The following is a 26,622-nucleotide window of genomic DNA, read 5'->3' as shown; positions in this document are numbered from 1 at the left end:
TGTGTCTTCGTCACTGTCTGGTTGAGTCTCCCCCCTGTCATAGCCTGGAGCCACTCCAGTGACATTCCATATGTTGTACTGCCCGGTCATCCGCTCAGAACATATGTGTATTCTCCACATGTTGCCTCCCTTCGGGCAGGATGTGGCCCCCGCAGCGTCCCTTCCTTCCATTGATAGGGCACGCTTCTCAGTAGTCCTATGAACAGCTGGCCTAAGCCATGTTCCATCTCCGCCTCAAAAGAATGTGGGGGATCAGGAGGCTTCTATCTAGGCACTGGAAGGTGGCAGCACTAGTGGCGTTTTAATTGGGATCCCAATCAGTCGACACGTCGCACGTGAGAGACTGAAAGGGAACATCTTGGTTACGTATGTAACCCTCGTTCCCTGGAGGAGGGAACGGAGACATAGACCCGTCGCCACTATTGCTGGACCACAGCTGACTCCGGGCTCCGCTCGGCTCCTCAGCGAAAAACAATTGGTGTGTGCATCCACTTCCTTATTTATACCCGCGCCGCAATCTCGCACACCAATGTGCATTGGCTCATTTTAACAGTACTCGAAGATGACAGGCTCCCTAAGCGTGATCCCAATCAGTCGACACGTCGACTACATCTCCGTTCCCTCCTTCAGGGAACGAGGGTTACATACGTAATTGAGACGTTTTGTTTTGTAACCTATATTGACAATTGCCAAGAACTGCCAAAAAAACATAAATAAGAAATGTTATGCATATATTGACACTGTGAACCCTCTCATTTTGACAAGGAAGTGAAAATCTATTTATGGAAAATAGTCCGTAATTATTCTTTTATGATGAAAAAATATATCACACACCTCATCTATTTCCCTTTCTCTAAATACTCTCTGTGAACGTCTCTTTACGTTCACACTGTCACTGCCCCTAGATAGGGTCCACTTAAGTAGGAATGTGGTCTCATACCTATTTGTGTTCATAATGTTGATGCGTGTATCTAGACAAGTTCAGTGTTTGATGGCTGACTCTATAGCCTTCAAAATTCAACCAATTTACTGATTAAATGTGAAAGTACCATGGACTCTCCTCACCTGAACCATAAAGGAAAAAAGCATGAACTGAAGGAACCATTGTTATTTTCTGCTTCAGACTGGTAATTCCCATGATCTTATCGGTTTCATACACTGTTAATTCATTCCCTTCTGACTCTTTCCAAATCTGACAGATCCTAATTTTTAATTAGTCATGGTCAGAAAAGAGTTTGGCTTTAAAAATAAAAATAAACTGAAAGCTTTGTGGTCCAACAATTGTTCTATTAAACAGCATCTGAAAAATATTCTACCTATTTGTTATACCGCAAGCCCTATTTCAGAGGCAACCTGAAAAGTAGTCCACTTGGACTGGGTCAGCTATTTATAAATGCTGTTGAGAAGAAGATCTTGCCGGTGTGGCTAAGTGTGCTGGTCAGTTCTTGTTCTTTACTGCTCTTTACTGCTCATCTACCAAACAGTTAACAACAAAACCTGCACATTTTACCGTTAACTGAACTGTTGCCCTCACATAAACAGCAAGTACCTTGCTTTTGGCACATTCAACCATTCAGAAATGTTCTAACCTCAGAAAACCACAAAAGTACTTTGTGCTAACTTCCTTTCCCTTCAAAGTGCTTTATATGTCAAACGAAGTGAACTTCAAAGTTATTTTAAAACATCAACACATCACTGTATTAGACTTAAACCTACTTGAAAGCTGCTTTGGAATGAAGCTTGCCAGAATGTTTGAATGTGTATTTGTGTGTCCATCTATCTGAAAGAGGTGTTTTAAGGTTTTGGGTACTAAAAGAATCATTGGAGCCTTCAAGTTTACTCTACTGGCCAGCAGCTATGGTGGGACTGATTGGTGGTGATGAGCATGTCGAGGACTTTGGCAGACAGCATAAAGACATCCCCTGGAGTTGGCCATTGTGCGAGTGACTCCCTCCGGATCTGAGAACATACCAGATTCCGGCACATCTCGGCATGGGTCTAATACACTTCAATCTCCAATTAGAGAAAGAGTAATCTACTGCTGGGAACAGGGCAGAGCTCACTTTCCTACAAGCAGCAAACCTAAAACTTTATTTGCTAGGTTTTATATTTAAAAATGTTTCCTCATGTGTTGGTATGAGTTTATGTTATTAGTTAGGCCTAGTGTTTTTGTGTTAGGAGAAAGATTCAAAATACTACATTGATTTGGATTTGTTATTTGGTTATTACTGTAGGTGCGAGTGTGGCGAACAGGATGGCCGAGGGACGTGAGAGAATGGCACGAGGCCGGTGGTGCGATTGATAATGAACAACACCTGTGAAGAACACCGGTCTCGCATCTCTCACGGAGGAGCGGAAGCATAAAGAAGGAGCGACAACGTTAATGATCAAGAGAGGAACAGGCCTGGTTTTACGTTGTGTTTTGGTTTTTGTATTTGTATTTTATTTTAGCCAGCAGTCGTCCGGGAGGGGCTGCTGGTAGTTATGTTAATTTTCGGTAGCCAGCAGTCGTCCACGAGGGGCTGCTGGCGGTATTTTGGTTTGTTTATTTTATTTTAAATAAAGTATATTTTGATTGTTCGCCGGTTCCTGCCTCCTTCTTTCCTGAACATTGCTACATCGAGGTTCAGTAGTCATTAGAGAGTTGATTATGAATGACACCGCTTGAAATTAATAACAAGCTGGCGTCCCATATGAAAGGTGCAGTAGGGGATGAATGTGAGAAACAAAGAAATGTCCTACACCCTCAGTTATTTATAGACACGCTTGACTGATTTAGATCATTGCCATTCACAAAAATTTTCCATGCACCTTGAGCGTCAATGAAATAAAGAGCATCACTTGTATAACCAGCATGGCGAATTCTACACAAACCTCAGCAATTTATTCTTGCAATATTAGAAGTTTTGTATTTTGTTTTGTGTTACATTCAGAAAGAAATGACCCACAAAATGGCAAGAAAATAATGTCATGCAAGAAAAACTAAAATTATTTAATAAGGCACCAGTGCTCAATAAAGGCAGATAATCAGATATTAACTGTGTCGACTGGCTGCGGAAGATATTATCTTGGGACAAGCAAATGTTCAACTAATATTAGACATAACTGGGTCAAGTATAGTTACTTCCCAAATGTGTCATAGAACCTCCTGACTGCCTGATTTAAAAAAAAATTAAAAAAAATTATATATATATATATATATATATATATATATATATATATATATATTTTTTTTTTTTTCTAATATGAAGATTTGATTTCCAAGAAAGTGTACAATCCATGCTCAAGTAATACATAAACGTGATTTTCAGTATGGTAAAATAATCTAGTTCAATGATATCACCTTCAGCCTCAATTTAGTTATAAATTGATAGATTAAACCAGCCAAAAGAAAAATGTGGAATCAGCTCAGTAGTGTTGAAAACGCTAGAACAGTTCTCTTAACCGAATCAACCTTACAGATAAAAGACGATATTTCGTATTCTTGCAGGTGAACATTGATTTCAAGACTTAAAGGTGCAGTGTGTAGCTTTTGGCGACATCTAGCGGTTCGGTTGCGAGTTTTCACTAAGGGCTCAGCCCACTTCTCACCCCTCACTTTCGAAGAAGCTACGGTGGCTAAAACGGGACAAACATCGTCGTCTGAGACAGCAGAGAATAGCCAGAGTAAACCAAGTTTCTGTACCACAGTCCATTATAAACCACATCATGGATAAAGATTACAAAGCCATAGTCAGGTGAGCATCAAGGGTCTTAATACATAATATAATAATAGTAATCAGCTGATTGTCTCACGAACGTAACCAGCACATTCTCCCCACATAGCAAACCCTTAATATAGCGAGGGAGAAGAACCACATGAAACTATGCAACTATATATTTTTTCTAACAGGGTAGTAAAAGTTTAGCTGGCTAATATGAGCTGTTACTGTGGCTGAGCTGGTTAAAGCGTTAAGCCTTGTTTATACTCGACGAGTCTGCATGAGTCCAAAGGTGCGCGCCGCAAAAATGACATGATTGTAACAGCACACGCGCCTCCGTATCCCCTAGACACCATGGTAAGTGCACTTACTACACACAATAGGCTTTTTTCTCTGATTTTGGAAACTCGATCGACTTAAAATGCTTCCAAGATCGACGGGTTGGTGATTCCTGTAACTGTTTTACGGTCAATGACAAGAGTAGCCTACTAATCAGCTGTCTCACGAACTTAACCAGCACATTTATCCCCACATAGCAAAGCCATAACACAGCGAGGGAGAAGAATTAAGTTACATGAAACAATCCAACTACATATTTACACCACTGACAAGGGAAAAGTCACTACTCACGGTGTTTATGGCTAGCTTCTTCTAGCTTTCTGCGGCTTCTCTTTTAAGGTAGTGACGAAACGTGCTCTGTAACGCTGTTTGTTCGCTGTCGGCTACGGTAGTAACATGACGTCAGAATATGGCGACCTTCATAGAAGGGGATTCCCGCGCCTATGTAGATATAAATGTCTCACTCTAAGGTAATAAAAACATTACGGTTTATTAAGTAAGTTCTTTATACACCACTGAACACATAGTTCTGGATGTCATATTGCATCTCTGTTAATAGATACTCAAAATGTTTACACACTGCACCTTTAATACAAACCAAATAAAAATTGAAACCAAACATAATGTGCAACAACCTCATATAAATTAGGGATGCACCGATCCGATACTCAGCATCGGTATCGGCTCCGATACTGCCATTTTTGCCGGATCGGGTATCGGTCAGATGAGGCCGATCCAAATCCGATATTGTGCGTCTACTATTCTGTGTTATAGTTAACCCACAAAAGGCACAAAAACATTATAAAGCACCATAAAGTTTTCGTGCACTATCTTATAAGTGTTCTGAAGCCATTATGTAGTATAATGTGAGATATAAATTCATATTTAAGTAATTAAATTCAAGATCACGTAAACTTTTTCCCTCTGCTGCGGCTGTCAATCATTCTCCATTCAGCATCAAACAGCGCGTCACGTTCGGGTACGACAGTCAACATGATGAAACTCTCTCCAAGATGATTCAATGTTAATATTATTATACTTGATCTGTAGATAAAGGTCTATGGTTTCGCATAAAACAACTTTATATTGCTGGACTTTATTGCTGTAACTAAATCATGTTACTTTCTACCGTGTGTCTGTTAGATCACAACACTGGAGTCAGAGCACTATCATTGTTCTTCACGCGCACAGTAACTGATATTTAAAACTGTTAAAAGAAAAGGCTCAATAAACTATTGCATAGAGATAGATACTGTGTAATACACTACGCATCAATATGTCTTTCCTTTGTGCTTTGAACTTTTCAATGCGGACTCGACGCGCTGCGCGCTGTGACTCTGTGTTGCTTCAAGCGCATCATTCTGCGCTCGGGATGTGCATAAGCGCTTTGTGCCGCACTGTACTGGAGCCTTTTGTGCAATGAAGGATTATTAATAGCCTTTCTTGTTCTGTCCTATCTATCATATGTTGCTGCCTCATTAAACAGCTGTGCTATACATTTAAAACATGTCTCAAATTACATAGCCTAGGCTTCTATAAAAAAATATCTTTTTGATTTTTGTTATCTTGTTTTTCATGAATGTATTTTACAACAATATAAAGAGCAATGTGTAACGTTTTACAAGATTTAGTGTTACACTTATTGTCTCTGACTTTTTCCCCACTAAATGTTTTTTTTTTTCACTAAATGTTCAGATTTTATACAATTATTGTGCACTCGTGATATTTCTAGACTAGATTTTACTGCTGAACTATCCACTGATCTAGTTTATAATAGCATTTTTGTCATATATTATGATCATATATTTTTTGGATTTGTTGTTTTTCTTTATAATGAAGTTGTCTGTATTAAGTAGATGGTGTTTAACTCACAAAAGAGTGATTATCAGTTTAACACACAGTTATTGAAATTCTACTTGATTTAAAAAAAAAACTGTGCTGGTATCGGATTGGTATCGGTATCGGCCGATACTCAGAATTTTGGGATCGGATCGGATCGGTTTTGAAAAAGCGGTATCGTTGCATCCCTAATATAAATGACACATTAATTACATTCAAAATCATCAAAAACTTAACCAATGCTAATAGCTAAAAGGAGACTCATGATTTGAGGACTTCAAAAACATTATAGGCCAAACTTAAATAAATAAAACAGCTTGGACACAACAGACACAGTATAAGCACACATAAACCTTATGGCACAATAACAGAAAAAAAGACTAAAGGTTAATATCAAACATTTAACCCATATATACCCATATTTCACAGACAAGGCTTAAGGTGGTCCCAGACTAAAATACGTGTTTGAATTGTTTTAAATGAAAGCAACTTGCACTGACTGCATATCTTAAAATGTGTCACTGCCATTGTTTTGTTGCAAGGTGCAACCAAGTAATATTTTTTTTTCTGGGGGACGTTTATAAAAGCTACGTAAATGTTTTAATTGAACTAAGGTCTAGTCATGGCTTAATCAAAGCCCTGTCTGTGAAACCAGGGCTTAGTAATAGAGCTCTCAAACAAATAAATTCCAGCAATAACAGTGTTTTACCTGTGTGACTGGGTAACTCAAGCTTGGGCTCACATTTTGGAAGAGAGCATTCTGAAAATACAGAGACAAAGAGTAAGAGAAAGAGGTTAGATAAAGTACACCCTCAATCTTTTGACACTAAATGTTTCAGACTTTTTTGAAGACTTTTTACACCATGAAACATACAGTAATGTCTAGCACAGAATTAAAGAACAATTCACATTGCATAAGTGTGAAGTGAGGAATGCATAGCTAAATTTAATATTCAAAGTTTGCTTTAAATCTTCAATTTTTTAAATATTATTTAATATGATATAATATTTAATATTAATATTCAAATTTTGATTTGAATAATCTGACTGAACCTTCTTAAGTATGCAGTCATTTCTCTGTCATTTCTGCAGTATGTCAGGGTTGAGGTAAGGGGTTTAGGGATTAGGCAAGGACTCAAGGACTCAGATTTTAGGCTTTTTATTTCCCCTTAACTGTCACCCCCCTTTTTGATAATGGACTTGAAAATGCAAAATCCAAACCTAAATGGATTCAAGAATGCTTTGGACCTAAGATTGGTCTTGTTTTAAAGAAGACATTTAGCAGATTATTGCTGAAGTGAAAGCACATTTAAATCATTTAAATTTACTGTAAATCAAATGTACTGTACTAAATATGTTTTTCTTTTATATAAAATATATATTTTACAAAAAAAATTACCCTACAATTACTCTAAAATTAAAGCCATATGTTTAACCAAGTTGTGTTCCAAATTTGAAGTTGATATCACAAAACTGTGTAGGTGCAATACCAAAAATAGTTACTGGGTGATTCCATTGAATTTTTTTATGCATTCTGCTGTAACAAATTAATACATTTCTGTGCAAATATCACTTCTATCACAAAATATGGAACCTTGAGACTCAGACCTCTCCGACAATGTTTTGTCAAGAGTAGAAAAGGTTGTGACCATGACGACGCCCAATAGGGGATGAGCCCACTAAAAGAATGTACCTTTTCTTATGGTACCTAATTTATAATAATTACTAAAATATGTAATGTAAAAAAGGAAATGAAAAAGATAATATTCTATTTTTGAGGATAATATAAATATAAAAAATTACCCTAAAATTACTCTAAAATTAAAACCATATGTTTAACCAAGTTGTGTTCCTAATTTGAAGTTGATATCACAAAACTGTTTAGGCGCAATACCAAAAATAGCCACTGGGTGATTCCATTGAATTTTTTTATGCATTCTGCTGTAACAAATTAATACATTTCTTTCCAAATATCACTTATATCACAAAATATGGAACCTTGAGACTCAGACCTCTCCGACAATGTTTTGTCAAGAGTAGAAAAGGTTGTGACCATGACGACGCCCAATAAGGGGATGAGCCCACTAAAAGAATGTACCTTTTCTTATGGTACCTAATTTATAATAATTACTAAAATATGTAAAGTAAAAAAGGAAATGAAAAAGATAGTATTCTATTTCTGAGGATAATATATATATATATATATATATATATATATATATATATATATATATATATATATATATATATTATTTTATAAATGTTTATGGAAAAATACTTCTATATATGTTTTATTATGAACATTTAGCAAGATAACCAAAGATTCAATTATTAAAAGTGTGAGTATCGACTTTTTGTGACAAAGGTCATAACTCCTGTTATGATGTAGATTTTCTGAGGTGCACTCTTGTCATAAATTAATCTATTACTGTAAATATCTATTTTGGAGTTTTATATAGTTTGTCATGATAAGATTAGGATTTATTTGTAATATACTGTAGAGTATAATATAAACTTAGGCGCCCCACTGGCGAGATGGTGACAGTTAACAAGAGCACATGGCCAGCGAACACGATCACAAGCCATGTGATCAAACAAAACAAGACATGAACACGCAGCTAATGAAACCACTCATGTTCATACAAGACATAACACACGGCCGATGAAAACAGGAGCCGCGTGTGACACACCAGAAGACAACAAGAAAGGACGCGGCTGATGTAAACACAAACCATGTGCTACACAGAACACAACAACTAATGTGGATAGAAGAGCGGACCGATCAAACACCAAATCGACAGAAGACAAACACACTTAACAGAAGACAAACACACCGGGATCCGAACACCACGCTCCAAACACAAAACAACTCACATGGACAGAAGCGCGCATGGCCCATACAAACTCGGAACCGCATGCTCACCATGACAAGACAGGAATGTCAGAGCTCTGTCACCAAACCAAGAAAAAAGTGACAAAACCCTGTCATGTTGTCAAGTCCCCATAATATTTTAATATATTTGATAAAACATTAAGCAATTTATATAGATGGAAATCATATGACTTATTTTTCTTTTATCACACTATCAGATTCAAGTGAAAATAAGGGTGAGTTTGGAAAAACTAATTTGCTTGAGCAGGCATGTCCTCTTACTTCTAAAATAAGAAATATAGCAATTCATTAAGAAATATTGCATATTCTATTCCATATAAAGCAGCACAAAAATATAATAAAGTATTAGCAGTTATAATTACTTAATGTTACTAGCCACTCAGAATTTTTACTGGCCACAATTGTATCGATACCATGGAAAAACGGCCAATCCTATCTCATAATTTAGCAGCAGGTATATAAGGCTGCTGTAACTTTAAGAGCGGACTCACAGATACATTGTACTCGCACATGTTTTTTTCTTTCTCAACTGGTTACCTTCACTTAAAACATAAATGACTGTGTTATTCTGTGTGTGTTTGACCAAATAAGCAGTAAAAAATAACTCAATTTATTACTGGTGCAGGTATGATGTCAGAACCCATAAGTCTAATTCGTCGCTGTTTCCTTTGAGATTTTACTATGGGGTTTTAATAATGCGGTCTTTCGATTTCTGAGTAAAATAAAGCCGGTGGTTAACATAACATGACGATACTTTGATGTTTTGTTCTACGACGTACACTGAAAACAGTCATACCTGCACCACTCTATACACGCAATCCCATATACACACAAAGCCAAAATTCAAGCCTTGTAACCAGGGGTGTGAAGTAACGAATTACAAATACTCACGTTACTGTAATTAAGTAGTTTTTTTCAGAAATTGTACTTTTTTGAGTAGTTTAAAAATTGTGTAATTTTACTTTTACTTGAGTACATTTTAAAGGGCACCTATTATGGCCCTTTTTACAAGATGTAATATTGGTCTTGGGTGTCCCCAGAATGTATTTGTGAAGTTTCAGCACAAAATACCCCCCAGTTAATTTATTATAACCATTTGAATGTGTCATTTTTGGGGCCTGTTTTGAAACAAGCTGTTTTGAGGCAGACGACCTTAAATGCAAATGAGCTGCTAATCCCCACCCTGCCGCTGGATGTGGGCGTAACTTGCATAACTATGGCAATTAACAGTCGGTAGAACCATAATGGCCGAGAGTGATAGACCCGCAATTGTGTATGGCATTCGGCCATACATGTTTGAACCAGAGTCCGACCCAGATGACGAAGAGACTCCGGCTGAAGAAACACGATCGAGAATGGACCAGGATGTCTCGGAATGGTTATTTGATACATTTATGAACTCATTGCGTTGTCATCGCTGTGCAACACACACACAGACACACACAAACTGTGATAACGTTGACGCAAATGTTTGAAAACACAAACACAAATACCGATAATAACAATATCTTAAAAAACATATGAAAACGTGTGGTTATTTAAAAGGTTTAAATTACATAAATCATACGACGACGACGACAACAACATTTGTTGTCGATGACTATTAACGTTACCTCAGAAATCATAAAATACACTTACTTCTTCAGGAATTGTCGTCGGATCGCGAACACTAGGCAACGATCCACCCTTGAGGATTAATTTTGTGGCAAGACCTGCTTTGAATTGACCGCCGTTCAAAAAACAGTCACTCTCAAAATGATTTGAGCAAACATAAACGTACTTCGGGAGTGTAAGAGGCGCATTTCCTTCATAAATAAAATCCACCCACTGCGTTTTAAGTGGCTCTGATGTCGGAAGCAAGTGCAAACAACTATGCGAAGTATTACAGCCCACAACAAAACACTTATTTTTCTTAGGAGGCATTTTCTAGAAGGCAGCACAAATCTTCAGAACAGCGGTCCGGCTGTCGTTGAAACAACAATGGAGGATCAGATCACCGAGGGAGGGGTCTGCCTCAACCACACTGTCAATCAAACCCCTTTCCCATGTTCTACGTCACAAAAAAGCTGAATCTTAGAACAGCTCATTCTGAGATAGTGCATATGATTGAGATTGTAAAAAAAAACACTGGGTGGATTTTTATCATTCTAGGGTGGTTTTGCTCACACACTGCCAACACACATTTATGTTCAAACAGCATGTAAAAGTGAATTTTGCATAATAGGTGCCCTTTAAGTGATGTATCGGTACTTTTTCTCCGCTATTGTCCTTCTGTTTGTGGGCGTTACTCGTTACATGCTTGTTTTAATTTTAAAAATGCTGTGGAAGTGCATTCTTCACGCATCAATTCAATCCAGATATCAGCGTCTTCCTCTAATATGCTAAAGGTACATTTCACATTTCTGCTTAATATGATATTTATATAGGCTGGCCTGTCTACAGGGCCTAACATTTGGTCTGAGGTTGGGGGTATTGGGTGACGAGTTCATAATGTGGTGAATTCCCGCTCCCATTTAATTCACAATCACATTATAGAGAGACGCGCGTCACGATCTGTGCACTGCCGCGTCTCGCGCTCGCCATGCCGCCAGATTCAGAATCAGTGCACTCTATGAACAATGGCGTTAACTTGAACTGCATTTCTGTCAGTGCGTGACTACAGCTCGTTAATAAACAAAGTTTTTTGATTGATCCATTACAATCCGTCTTCATTTGGCAAGTGCACTTGCGCAAAAACATTTTTCATGTTGAACTTTTTTTTTGTGTGTGGATGCTGCTGATAAAACCGCTTCACCGAGACTACAAAGAGACATGCATTTGTGTGTGTGTGTGTGTGTGTGTGTGTGTGTGTGTGTTTGTTTGTTTGTTTCTTTTGTAAAAGTTTCCTGGATATAACTTCCCTATTTAATGCACAATTTTCCTTACAAATTATATTATCAGCATTACAATGTGAGTACATGTAGCCGTGTAAAATGTAAGGGATGATGCCACCCTTCTAGAACAATGCATTTACATTTAAATTGTAACATATTTAATATCATGGAATTAAAGTGTGTAATTAGTGTTAGCTCACTATCTTAGCCTTTTTCAGTGCATTAGGTGAGGTAATCTGATAATATTAGTGATTCTAATTTATCAAATCACTAACATTGGTACCGTTTTGGAGAGAAATTGGGTATTTTTTAATCTCTCTATTTAACCCATCTCATGGTGTGTGATGCTGAACTATCATATGAGTTTCTAAAGGTTTTTTAATTCTTTGCACAGTTATGAATATTAATATTTTATGTGCAACAATAGCATGCTCAGGCCCAGTGGATTTTCGCCTAATTTCAAATGCTTTTCCCCCCAAATAATGATTTAAATGGTGATGAGTGTACTGATTTGATGCATTTTAAAAAGATGGATGATAGATATTCTTCAATCTTTCTGACAAAGAACAAAATGTAATGTGAATTACAGTATGTGCAATTTTTTTAAATTTATAAATTGTAGTGCACAGTGTTTATTGTAAGGGGTAGAATCCACAGCTCAGTACTCACTACTCACTACTCGTGAGTACTTTTAAATAAGCTACTTTTTTACTCTTACTCAAGTAGTTTTTTGGACAAGTACTTTTTACTCTACTCACACTACATTTTTTGGAATGTAATGCTACTTTTACTTGAGTATGTTTTTTCAGTACCCTTTCCACCACTGCTTGTAACACCAACAATATTCATGTGGTGCAAATTAAATGAGTGAGTGAGCGGAGGCGGGTTTGTGTGTCAGCTCGCTGTCAGAGAGATGAGGTGAGTATTGGAAGCATTTCAGATATTTCACTATCTATATTAATCACTACATTGCACTTATAGTTTATTATTTCAGATGACTTTTTAAAAGACTACAACTGAAAAATGTATATATTATTTATAAAATTCAACCTGACAAAGTGGCTAGAAGGAATTGACCAACACACTACTGCTGAAATCCACTCACATTTGGCGGGTTGGCAGATGCTAATGTCCTGCCCTGATTCCACACCCTGTCTGATATCATTTAGCATGGTCTCTTGCCTATTGAGCATCCCGCTGAGACCGTGTGATATGATCTGAGTGTAAAGAGTTAACCCCCTGATACAGCTGAACCAAAATCTTGAGGACTGAGGCTCACTGATAACACCTCACTCAATCGCTGCCCTTCCTCACTCAGATCTCTTGGCCTTTACCCTAACCTCAATATTACATAGGAAATGTCAGTGCTGATCTGGTTGAAGTTCTTGATCAGGTAAGGGTTATACAGCAATGGCTATTTTTACACTGACCCTAATAATCCGATTAAAATCAGTCTAGTAGTGCAGTCGGAATAGAAAAGTCACATGTAACCATGTCAATAGGAATGAATTGACCAATTCCGATTAAAATCTCATTCGGATTGTATTGGGGGAGGGGGTAACATTTTTCTAATCCGTTCCAAACAGGTCATGTAAACACTTGATCGGATTGAATACTGAAGCTGGAAAGTGCATAATTGTTATTTATAAGGATACACAATATAAGTAATAGAATGCTTTGTCAAGCCTTGCAATATCACATATTGCATATTATAAGTAAATAACAGTAAAAATATGCAAACATAGTAGAGTTGTCAAAAAGTACTTCGGTACCAAGTCGGTACAGATATTTTTAAAATGTGAGGCTGTTGAGCGGAATCATAAACACCTCTGATTGCCCCTTGTACTCACGCGCTCATCGGATATGTCTGTGATTGGCTACAATGATCAGCGCTTCAATAACATGTTGTAAATATACATGATGCTCTTCACAGAGCGCTTGGCTCCTGCTCCCGTTTTTTTAAAACACTTTCAAACACTTCGGTGTGCTCTCAAACGCTCCCGACATATCCAATGAGTACGTGAACACAATGGCCAATCAGAGGTGTTTATGATTCTGCTTAGCGCTCAAAGCGTCACAATTTAAAAATTTCAGTACCGACTTTGTACCGAAGTCAACTCATGGTATGTTTTGTCAAACCTTGCAATATGTAAGCATATTGTGCAATGACATAGAAATGGCGTTATAACATTGTCGTTATGTTGTCGTTTAATGTAGTTATTGTTGAATAAAGTGTCAACTGGCGTGACTTGTGTCATTCTAAAATACTCCCATTCATTGTCTGTTAAGTGGTGCCAGACAATGTATCGCCAGTCCTTGCTTCAGACTTTCATCCACAGACGCCTTGTTTTAGGTGCGGGAAAGGGCTTTTTTACTGCTTGATAAATAAAGCAGCATGGCAAAAAGCTTCATGTGCTCATCATCTCCTAATAGATAAATATTAAGTGCTTTTTTGAAACAAAGAAAATAAGGTATTGTATGAGAATGCGATAAAAAGCGGGAAACTCTGTACATACGTGCAGTGTCAAAAAATCTATTTTGATTTGAAGCTTGTGACATAAATTCGCACATTAACCCGATCACTTTATTTACCGTTCATGTAAACAATACTTTCGTGTTCATCAATTGAAATTAAAACAAAAGGTGTTGTAAACGTAGTTAATGGCAGGGCCCAATGATCTCTTCTCTAAAGCAAAGAACCCATGGCAGGAATGACTGATTTACCCCAATAGGTTTTTAGGGGAATGCACCTGCAGTAGTAGCTTTTCCTGATGTGTAGTTCATCCAAACACAAACACACACACACACACACACACACACACACACACACACACACACACACACACACACACAATGGTACAAAACCATTTCAGACGTTATTTCTTTAATATAGAATAAATTGAATTCAAGAATTCTGTCAATATTTACTCACCCATATGACTTTCTTTCTTCTTTCTTTCTTAAAATGTACTGATAACCACTACAGAGGTGACACAATAGAAAATCCAATGAGTTCATCATAAGTGGCCAGTCCATTAAACATGACCAATATTCACATAAAGACAGTGTGCGGGGTCATGCACTCAAAGACAAAGCACCATCAGGGTAACAAACATAACACTTAAATATTGTAATTTGTAATAACTAAAGAACATAAAATATATATTGCCTAATGTACAATATTAATAACAAAAAGAAGAACCAAAATTATTTACACAAAATATAAACTTTGGTAACCATGTGTCACACAAAGACTTCTGGGTCGTTTCCTGTTTTTCACTGTAAATTATATGGTAATATAATTGATATTTTATAGTAAAATGACATACAATGCCATGTCCATTTTAAATTTTTTTTCTATGTATGGATAAGCAACTTACAGTGTAGATGGGTATATTAAAATAAAACCACTTAATGAAATAAATGTTCATAATGTACAGGAATCTATAATACACTGGAAATATTTAATTTTCTGTGAATATCTGGCAATCACAGCTGCCAGTTGTTTTAATTTAGTAAATTTACTGGGATATTCCAGACAACATATAGTATAGTGTTCATCTAATATTCATTAAAGGGTGAGTTCACCCACACATACAAAGCCTGTCTTTAATTATTAGCCCTCATGTCGTTCCAAACCCGTAAGACTTCCGTTCATATTTTTTTATGTAATCTGAGAAATTTCTGTCCCTCTACTGACAGTCTACACAACTACAACTTTGACGCATTAAAAAGTTCATAAAGAGATTGTAAAACTAATCCATGAGAATCAGGCAGTTTAGTCTAAATTTTCTGAAGAGACGATCACTTTATATGATGAACAGATTTAATTTAATCTTTTATTCACATATAACCATTCATCAACGCACACATCAGTTATGATCAACGGAAGCTCAAGCATGCTTGTATGACGTCCGAGAACCAATAAGGTTCATTCTCGTGTAACACAACACGTTTGAGCTTCCACAAGAACCAATGAGCTTCATTCTTGATTCGTTTTATGATCTATTAATGTTCATTAAGTGGAAGTTGTCAAAGTGGAAGTTGCATAGACTGTCAATAAAGGGACAAAAATCTCTCAATTTCATTAAAAATATCTTCAATTGTGTTACGAAGATAAACAGAAGTCTTATATTATGGGTTTGGAATGATATGGAGGTGAGTAAATAGTGACATTTTTGGGTGAACTAACCCTTTAATATTTAATATCTATTCACTTGCCCTCACAGCACACCGTGTTTGAATGACTGTGGCTTTGACTTTTGAAAGAAACCAGGAAAGTTTTCAGAGTGTTATTGTCACGGACACACACACAGGAAATGTAAGATCCAATAGCAATTTATTGGGGTAATCCGTAATCATAATCCAAGTCAGGCAAAAGGTCAAAATCCAACAAAGGCAGTCCAGAAAACACGAAACACAAAACAGTACAGGCATGGAAACATGGAAGTGCACGGACATCAAACAAGGACTCCATGACAAACACTGACACAGACAGGGTATAAAACAAAGAACTAACAATGAATAACAGGTAACAGCTGGGTACAATGATGACGGGGAACAGCTGAGTGCAATGAACAGTGATTGGTACAGACAAGGATTGTGGGGGATGCAGTTCCAGAGTGAATGGTGACAGTATGGGGAAGAGACCTCTAGTGGACACCCGGGGAACACAAACCAGACACTGTGACAAAACCTCTACGGAGCGGCTACCAGACGCTCCAAGACCCACAAAGAACAAACAAAACAAGAGTCCAGGAGGGAGGTGGTACGGTGGAGGATCAGGGGGAGGGATGGGGGGCCAGGTCCATGGAAGGGAACAGAAACAGGGGGTGATGGTTTAGCCAGCGGCCAGGGCGAAGCAGACGACCCCTCGGGCGGCCAGGGCGGTGAGGACCCCTCGGGCGGCCAGGGCGGTGAGGACCCCTCGGGCGGCCAGGGCGGTGAGGACCCCTCGGGCGGCCAGGGCGGTGAGGATCCTTCGGGCGGCCAGGGCGGTGAGGACCCCTCGGGCGGCCAGGGGCGGTGAGGACCCCTCGGGCGGCCAGGGCGGTGAAGACCCCTCGGGCGGCCAGGGCGGTGAAGACCCCTCGGGCGGCCAGGGCGGTGAAGACCCCTCGGGCGGCCAGGGCGGTGAAGACTCTGGGCTGGATGGGACCAGCGATGAAAGCTCTGGGCTGGACGGGACCAGCGGTGAAGGCTCTGGGAGAGCGCTGGCGAGCAGCTTGAGCGGAGCTGGCAAGGCGAGGCGTCTGGGTGACGCCGTCAGGGCATGACGCTTGCGTGGCGCGCTTGCGTGGCGCCGTCAGGGCGAGACGCTTGGGTGGCGCCGTCAGGGCGAGACGCTTGGGTGGCGCCGTCAGGGCGAGACGCTTGGGTGGCGCCGTCAGGGCGAGACGCTTGGGTGGCGCGTCAGGGATGGCAGTCACCTCTGGAATGGTGTCTGGGTTAGGAGCCACCAGACAAGTCATTGAGGAGACCTTTCTCCTCCTCCTCCGTCTCCGGACCACCGGACTCAGGACCACCGGAACTAGGACCACCGGACTCGGGACCACCGGAACAGTCACGGAGGAAATCCTCCTCCGTTTAGGGACCACCGGAACCAGCTGTGAAGGGTGAGGCGGTGGAATGATGGTAGGAAGCTCCATTGTGGAAGCCATCTTGTCTGGTGACACCGGCAGCGAGTCGGCCACTCCTTCTGGAAATCTAAGCCCAACTGATATATCCCACCTGCTGCGGGAATGAAGATATCCGACGAAGCCGTCAAAGTCCAGTATCTCCAGTCCCCTCATTTCCCAGGCTGGCAAGGGATCATCAAGGCAGCAATTAAAAAGGTCTTTCAAAGCTGCATCATTATATCCCATGCCTGCTGAAAGAGTCAAAAATGTCTGAGCAAGACAACCCACCGTCTGGCCCTGCTGACGTAGTGTCATCAAATTCTTGACTCGTCCCCTCCTCTCCTTCTCCGTGTTGGGGGAAAGGATACGAAACCCCATAATGCTGGATCTATAAATGATGGAGTCCTTCTGTCACGGACACACACACAGGAAATGTAAGATCCAATAGCAATTTATTGGGGTAATCCGTAATCATAATCCAAGTCAGGCAAAAGGTCAAAATCCAACAAAGGCAGTCCAGAAAACACGAAACACGAAACAGTACAGGCATGGAAACATGGAAGTGCACGGACATCAAACAAGGACTCCATGACAAACACTGACACAGACAGGGTATAAAACAAAGAACTAACAATGAATAACAGGTAACAGCTGGGTACAATGATGACGGGGAACAGCTGAGTGCAATGAACAACCTGGAAACTAAACCAACTAAACCAACCTGGAAAAAAGTCTCGGGTTACGACTGTAACCCTTGTTCCCTGAGAAGGGAACGAGACCCTGTGTCGACTACAACACTTTGGGGAACGCCCCCCAGCGTAGCGTCAGTGCGAAGCATAAATGAAACAAAGCCAATCGTGATTGGTGTTGCGTCATGACGTAACGTGTGACGGCATACACGGAAGCTAAAAAGGGCACACAACAGCATCAGCTTTTGTAATGAAGCAAGTCGCTTCCTGGCAGGGGAAGGCTTAACGAAGGGACGCAGTGTCTCGTTCCCTTCTCAGGGAGAAAGGGTTACAGTCGTAACCTGAGATGTTCCCTTTTGAGGGAACTCAAACTGCGTCGACTACGAAACTTTGGGGAACAAGTATCCACTATGCCACAACAAGCCCTGCCTTTCCCAGTGTGAAGGTGCGCACAGGCACACTTAGGACGAGAGCACCAGAGTGCCTGGCGTAGAAGGGATGTCCAGACTGTAGAACCTAATAAAAGTGTGAGGGGTGGCCCATCCAGCTGCATCACACACTTCTTGGATAGGGGGCCCTGAAAGGAGGGCTCTAGAGGACGCTATGCCTCTGGTAGGATGAGCCCTCACAGCCAAAGGTGAAGGCAAACTGCGCACCTGATATGCCATATATATAGCCTGAATGGTTTTTGCTGATGGTTTTTTTGGATGTGGTAAGCCCCTTCTTGGGCGAACCGAAACACACCAGCAGACTTCTGATGATAAATTCTTAGAGCTCTGACAGGGCAGAGCAACTGAAGCCTTTCCAATGTCACGTGAGGTGGAGGATGAAACACCTGCAGAACCGTAGGCCATGCCACATTAGATGGTACTTTAGGCACATAGCCCGGCCTGGGATGCAAGATAGCCCTAATGTTGCCTGGAGCAAACTCCAGGCTCCCATGAGATATAGAGAGCGCCTGAAGATCTCGTACCCTCCTCAGAGAAGTAATGGCTAATAAGAAGGCTACCTTGAAGGAAAGGTTCTTGGCCTCAGCCGACTCCAGAGGTTTGAAGGGGGCCTCGACCAGCCCTTTGAGAACCACTGCCAGATCGCATGCAGGTCTCATCCTTCAAGCCCAAAGGAGTAAATGTACGACCAGCTGATGTCTCCCCAGGGGCCCATCACCCAGAGGAGCGTGGAAAGCCGCAATGGCAGCCATGTACACCTTGAGTGTGGACGGGTAAGACCAGCCGAGAAGCGATCTTGGAGGAACTCCAGCACTTGAAGCCACCGGCAGTTAACTGGGTCCACCTCATGCTTTCTGCACCAAACGGTGAAAACATTCCATTGTAGGCCATACAATTTCCTCGTGCAGGGAGCTCTAGAGCTAAGTATGGTCTCGACTACTCCTGCTGACAGGCCGGCCTCTCGGTACTGTGCCCCATCAGGGGCCAGACTCACTGTTTCCATAGCTCTGGCCGAGGGTGAAATATTGAGCCCTCTGCCTGCGTCAGCATGTCCCTCTTGATGGGAATCTCCCATGGAGGGCCATCTAGGAGCGATATCATTTTGGAGAACCATACTCGGGCCGGCCACAACGGGGCTACTAGTAGTAGACTGACTCCGTCGCGACAGACCCTCTCTAGAACTCCGAGAGGAGAGCGATCGAGGGAAATGCATACAGACTCAGCCTTGGTCACGTCTGCACCATGGCACACCCCAGCGGGGTTGGATGTGTGAGGGAGAACCACAGTGGACAGTGTGACGCCTCTCGACGACCCACTTCCACTGGGACGAACCTCTGACATATTGACTCCACCACCTCGGGGTGGAATCTCCATTCCCCGGGCCACAGTCCCAGCCTCGACAGGATGTCTGCTCCCTGATTCTGATCCCCTGGGAAGTATGTTGCACTGAGAGACAACATTCTCCCCTTGGACCACAGGAAGATCTGATGTGCCAGTCTGCATAGAGGGTGGGGTCTCAGACCCCAATGATGATTTATATAGAGTGGCCTATGAGGTCTGGCAGAAAACTCCTCAGAGTTCGGAACACCGCCAACATTTCCAGGCAATTTATGTGCCAGGAGGAATGATGGTCCTGCCATAGAACTCTTGTAAAGAGGCTGTCCGTGACCGCGCCCCAGCCCGTAAGGGAGGCGTCTGTCGAAACGGCTTTCTGGCGACATGACGCTCCCAACAACTTGGGACAGAAACCAAGTTTTCTTCCACATAGATAGGGAACAAAGGCATCTGCGCGTAACCCTGATCAAACGGAATGGGTTCCCCCTTGGGGTAAACCCCTTGGTTTTCAACCACCACTGTAGGGCCCTCTCCGCCATGACCACCCGAAGGGTCTTCTCAGCCATGGCCACCCGAATGGTCCTCTCCGCCATAGCCGCCCGAAGGGTCCTCTCCGCCATGGCCACCCGAAGGGGCGTCTCCGCCATGGCCTCCTGCACATCCTGCTCCACCCTGGCCGCCTGCACATCCTGCTCCGCCCTGGCCGCCTGCTCATCCTGCTCCACCCTGGCCGTCTTCTCATCCTGCTCCACCCTGGCCGCCTGCTCAGACTGCTCCACCCTGGAGGCTTCCTGCCCCTGTTAGGCCACGTCCTAATCAGCCTTCAGGGCGCCCAACCCCCTACCCCTATTAATGTTCCACGGCGTGAGGTCACGCCTACCGGGAGGGGGGAGTTATGTCACAGTCATCGTCTGCACCATTCTGTCTTCATCTGCACTACACTTCCCAGAATCCCTGGTGTCTTCACACCTGAACTCACTCCCTCAATTACCCACCGGTTCATCGTCTTCATCATCCGTGTCACCTGTGATCACCTTGTTATTGTTTGATTTGTATCTGTATTTAGGTTCCTTCTGTTCAGTTAGTCCTTGTCGGTTCTTGTAGAATGTTACCATTGTGTATGATACATTGTGTGTGTACCTTCAGCCCATTTGTCTGATAGCACGGCCCATTTCCTTGGTGACTCGGAGAGACAAGTCTGCAGCCTTTCTTAACTCTGCAATATTATCAGGAGTTGGTCCCTCTCCCTCATTGATTTCTTTTAGAAGGTCGGCCTGGTATGCCTGCAGTACTGCCAATGTGTGCAGACTGGTACCTGCCCAACCCGCAGCCATAAAAGCCCTGCCCACCAAAGAAGATGTATCACGGCAGGGTTTGGTGGGCATATATAGATCCACAGCCTAGGGCTGCGTTTAGCATCGTAAGCCTAAGTCTATCGTAGAGCCTTTTCCACCAATGGTCTCTACGATTGACTTAGTTCACAATGCTAATGTTAATGTTTAATGTTCAGTTGGACATTTAGAGTTTCTGTTATTGCATTTTGTTGGTTACCATTGTGGTGAAGAGTAGAGCTGTCAATTGCGATTTTCACTTTGATGCAACTTAATGTGTTTAATATTACTATGATGAGGGGGGCGTGGTTTTGCGGAGTCTGCAGCGAGAGAGTTAGGGAGGAGCCGAGCGATAAGTAAGTGGGTCAAGTGCAAAATTACGAACACTTGTCTCTGATTGCAGTAATTGGCGTGGGAATACCGCATATAAGCTGGCTGGTGCAAGAGAGCCAGAGAGAGAAGGACTGGCGGACTCGTAAAAACACTCACGACCTGCTGGCTGACAAAAGGACTGAGTTGCACATCGGAAAAAGTTTTTATGAATGGACTGAGTTTACACATCGGGAAGAGTTTGATAAAAGTGAACTGAGAGCTGAGTCCAGTGGGAAAGAGTGTCTTTATGCTGTGCTGTATGTGGCATGTGGCGCACCTTTTCTTTGTTTTGTTTTTTTATTAATAAATTGTCCCTGTTACGCCAACCCTTGTCTTCTTTCATCCCACACAATGAACCTTCGTTACAATTACAATATTACAAATTACAATTTCTCATTGAAGAAAAAATCACTGATCAGCAAGGAGCAGGTACGCATTTGTCAAAATGTAACCATCCCAAGCTTTAATGGAAATTGTATGTTGGGTTAATGTAACTCAATTAAGTTAAAACAGCATTCCCTTGTTTTATGTTACATCAAACTGATTGAAGTAGGTACCTACCTCAAAATTAGAATTTGTAGGAAGAATCAGGTAGAAATACCTCCTTAAATACCTCTGCCTTCATTTAAAAACGCAACTTTGAGACACACATCCATAACGTTCTTCCCTAAAACATCTGTTCCTCATTGTAAAAACAATGTACTGTAATCCCCTTCAAAAGATAGAGAGACAAATAAGGATGTAAACTGAAATAATCTCCGTACTATTATAGAGGATGACATAGCAGCATTGTCTATTCATGGACCATACCGCAGTTCTGCGTTTTGTTCAATCACAGCTGACTAAAAATAACACGGACGTGAACTACAAATGCAGAGATTTTAACCCTATATGTCAAATTTTTGGACAAAAGCATAATTGTATTCTTTGAAGTTCTGATATAAATACGATGCTATTAGCAAGACAATAATTCAGTACAATGGTATTACCATCTGATATGCTGCAGTCACTGTACATCTTGTGTTAACGATCATTACATGAATGCTACCCAATATCTAAGCTCACTGATTCTTTTAAACGTAAAAGTTATTTTCCCAGTCAAATCAATCCTGGATCTGCAGTGAGCACATTACAGCAATATATGGAGGATGATCAGATCATGTTTGCTCATCAGGGCTTCATTATATTACATAATGCAAGGCTTTTTACTTTACAAGCCATAATGGCTATGCTCACAACAACACAGGCTATCGTATACAAGCTTGCTGTTCAGATTAAATAAATTGAACTCTGGGCACTGTGCCTGATCGGCTCCAGGATGCTTGGGTATTCATAGTTTTCACTGGACGTCACACCCTTGCAGGAATACCCACATGGAGGCCTTTGTTGCCATCAAGTTATTTCGACCAGGTTTGTACGAATGCATTAAGACAGTGATTTTAAAAGATCAAATTCAATATACACCTTATTGATGATGCATAATATATACAGATGAACAAATCCGGCTAGAATATGAATGCAACCAGCTATTCTCCTAAATTGTGTTCCATTATAAATTAAAAGCTTAATGCTTAATGCATTTAACAGTAATATTTGCGGACCAAATTCATACGTCATATAAAACATACTGTCTCGGTGTGGGTTTTGTGTCTTGTTCCTTGTCCTTGTCTGTCATGTGATTCCCTGTTTGTCATGAGACCCTGCCATGTGTCTTGTCATTTGTTAATTGTCTGATCGTTGTTCACAGGTTTTCCTTGTCTTGCAATTAGTCAGTGTATTTAAGCCCTCATGTTTGCCCTGTGTCTTTGTCATGGATTGAATGTTTCTAGTGTTTTTTGTCCTGATTTCTGTTTCATGCCTTGCCATGTGTTTGTTTTGTGTTTGATTTAGTGTTATAATTAAAGTTTGCTTTTGGGTCCTCACCAGCTTGCCTCCAGTGGATTGATTCATAACAGAATCCACGACCAAAATATGGACCCAGCAATCCATCTCTTTCGCCTCAGTCAAGGTGACCGCCCGATTGAGAGGTATGTGGAGGAATTTTGTGAGCTCTGCTATGGGGTGGACGTTGACGATGATGACTTGAAAGACATGTACCGCTATGGCCTTACGGACCTCCTGGAATACCTTATGCTTGACAACACCGCGCAATGGACGTTAGAAGAACAGTATATTGCCATTGCCATTCAGATAAGCGGCTCGGTATTTACTGTGGGTTTTGTGGATGAGGGGTTCCCCGAGCTCACAAGATCCCCTCAGCCTGATATTCACGTCAGATCTGCCGAGCCTGATCCGTGAGGACGTCACGCCTGACCAGCCTGATCTTCATGTCATGCCTGACCAACCAGAGCCTCTCTACGTCAGCCCTGCCGAGCCTAATGAGAAACTGCGTATTATGTTATTTATTGCCTGCGCTTCACGTCAGTCCTGCCGAGCCTGAGCTTCACATCAGTTCTGCCGAGCCAGACACTGTTCACGTCACGTCTGCCGAGCCAGAGACTGTTCGCGTCACGTCTGCCGAGCCAGAGACTGTTCACATCACGTCTGCCGAGCCAGACACTGTTCACATCACCTCTGCCAAGCCAGAGACTGTTCACGTCACGTCTGCCGAGCCAGTGTCTCCGGACAAGATGGCTGCCGCCGAGCGAGTGTCTTCGGACAAGATGGCCGCCGCCAAGGCAATGTCCCTGGACAAAATGGCCCCGCCACCTCGCATGAGCCCTCGGACAAGATGGCCAGCACGGTGTCTGTTCCTCCTGAGCCAGTGTCTGTTCCAGACCATAACCCCATAGTGACCCCCAAGAAAACTTTGGGGGAGGGGAGTAGGTCCCTTGATGGGACCATGGAGGCTGCACCACCATGGTCGCTGGAACTGTCTGGTCTGCCCTGGCCCCCTGAACTGCCTGGTCCACCCTGGCCCCCTGAACTGCCTGGTCCACCCTGGCCCCCTGAACTGCCTGGTCCATCCTGGCCCCCTGAACTACCTGGTCCACCCTGGCCCCCTGAACTGCCTGGTCCACCCTGGCCCCCTGAACTGCCTGGTCCACCCTGGCCCCCTGAACTGCCTGGTCCACCCTGGCCCCCTGAACTGTCTGGTCCACCCTGGCCCCCTGAACTGTCTGGTCCACCCTGGCCCCCCTGGCCCCCTGAACTGCCTGGTCCACCCTGGCCCCCTGAACTGTCTGGTCCACCCTGGCCCCCTGAACTGCCTGGTCCACCCTGGACCCCTGAACAGCCTGATCCACCCTGGCCCCCTGAACTGTCTGGTCCACCCTGGTTTATGTCACGGTGTGGGTTTTGTGTCTTGCTCCTTGTTCTTGTCTGTCATGTGATTCCCTGTTTGTCATGCGATCCTGCCATGTTTCTTGTCATTTGTTAATTGTCTGATCATTGTTCACAGGTGTTCCTTGTCTTGTAATCAGTCAGTGTATTTAAGCCCTCATGTTTGCCCTGTGTCTTTGTTGTGGATTGAATGTTTTTCATTCGTAATATCACTCTTTACATTGTCGTCTTCTTGGCGCTGGCTAAGCAGAACTGCAGATCGTACCACAAAAGTCTTGTACATGACCATTCAGCACATGGTTATAGGCATCTAAAGATTTATATGCCCTCAGTTACTCTTTACGCTCTGTTTCTCTATCGGATAGGTGTAGAAGTCAGGCCACTCAACCGAAGGTAGCCTAGCGTTAACGTTAATCCTGTCAGATCGTCCATCCATTGACTGAGCGTATGGGTCGGCCAATCTGGTTCCGTCCGTTAAAATTAACTTTTGCAAATAACAATAACAAGCAGCCAGAGGGATCATTCTGCCTCCACCTAAGCTCCACCCACATAAAAACGTCACCATTTTTACCAACTGAAAAGGGGTCTATTAGTTTATAGTTAATAAAATGTTTATAAACTGTAGTAATACATTAATAGACTATATACAAACAGCGAATTCTTCATTAATTGTCACTGTGTTTAACTAATTATTATTGCTTCATTAGCTCATTCAAGAGTTAGATAATGCTTTGTTAATAGCTTAGTAACTGTAAATAGTTCTTACTTTAGATTAGGTCACGGAATATCAGAAAATGTAATTAATTAAGTGCTTTAAGTAGGGCCGGGACTGTTACCGCGTTACCGCAATACCGCGGTCACGTGACTCCAACCGCGGGTCTGAGCTAAAATTGGCCTGCACATGTGTGCACGTTGTGTCTAATGACATGGATTCATTGATTCTAATGACATGGATTATGTCTAATGATATGTTATGTCTAAGGTTTTCTAAACAAAACTTAAAGGGGGTTGCACACCGGACGAGAGGCGCAGCGCCGCATCGCGCAGCGCCATGTCTTTAAAATTCGAACACAATATTCTCTATGAGTGTACACACACCGGCGGCGCCATTCGGCGTCTGTCCGCGGCGCCCAGCTACGGCTCAGAACCTGTTCAAAACCCTGCCGCGCCACAGAGCGCCATTTAGCTACATAGTTTTATATTAAATTTACATTTATTTGTCTCAAATCGTCATTAATTGATATACTTACTTCACCCTGTGCTGCAATATACATTTAATTTTACATTCATTTACAGAAATCAGCTCCTTGAATGAAAATTGCTGATGTTATCGTATTTCATATTTAACGGCTCTGATTTTCAGGTGATATTCTCAATTCATTCAGTTAACGGATGCTCTACGGAGGTAAAGTGTGCAGACGGCAGACTTAGCAACGATTGTAGTTAATTGTACAGTACAATCATAACATAGTACATACATTATCTTAATTCCATAATGTCCTTAAACATAACAATATTGCTGGCCATAAAGTGAGAAAGTGCGCGTCCGGTGTGCGATACCTCAAGTTGTCCTAGACGCGGCGCTTCTCGTCCGGTGTATGACCCCCTTTATCATCAAAAGATGGAGCAAATCCGACATTTCGCGAGTTGAGGAGCGCAATGTTCCATGACAAATAATAACATTCCATTCGTATTAGAGATGCGCGGATTGGCTATTATTTATTTCATTCGCAACCGCATCACAAAACTCATCATCTGTCCGCCATCTACCCGCACCAACGTTTTTTGATCAATTTTCGAAAACCGCATCCGCGGCACTGACTGTTTTAAGGTCTATGGGCGATGCTAGGCGCTGCTGCCGCGAGGCTAAAGCTCTTGGGTGTTCTAGAAAGAAGACTGAT

At 42.0% G+C, this 26,622-nt stretch overlaps 1 protein-coding gene across 6 annotated transcripts in view; it reads right to left on the bottom strand.

Annotated features, from left to right (window-relative positions):
• Nucleotides 1-26,622, bottom strand: part of triob (trio Rho guanine nucleotide exchange factor b) — a 195,716-nt gene that overhangs the window by 151,723 nt on the left and 17,371 nt on the right. For all 6 annotated transcript variants that reach the window (XR_013195894.1, XR_013195895.1, XR_013195893.1 and 3 more), the window contains exon 2: nucleotides 6,589-6,639. Coding sequence is in view for 3 of the 6 variants with exons in the window: in XM_077207603.1 (XP_077063718.1) it covers nucleotides 6,589-6,639 (51 nt within the window). In the remaining 3 variants the exon portion in view is untranslated. The remainder of the gene's footprint in view (nucleotides 1-6,588; nucleotides 6,640-26,622) is intronic.

Source organism: Siphateles boraxobius, unplaced genomic scaffold (genome assembly GCF_051911475.1).
Source record: "Siphateles boraxobius isolate OS27281-9 unplaced genomic scaffold, OSU_SipBor_1 12, whole genome shotgun sequence".
NCBI classification, from domain to species: domain Eukaryota; kingdom Metazoa; phylum Chordata; class Actinopteri; order Cypriniformes; family Leuciscidae; genus Siphateles; species Siphateles boraxobius.
This window is presented reverse-complemented; position numbering and strand designations above follow the sequence as displayed.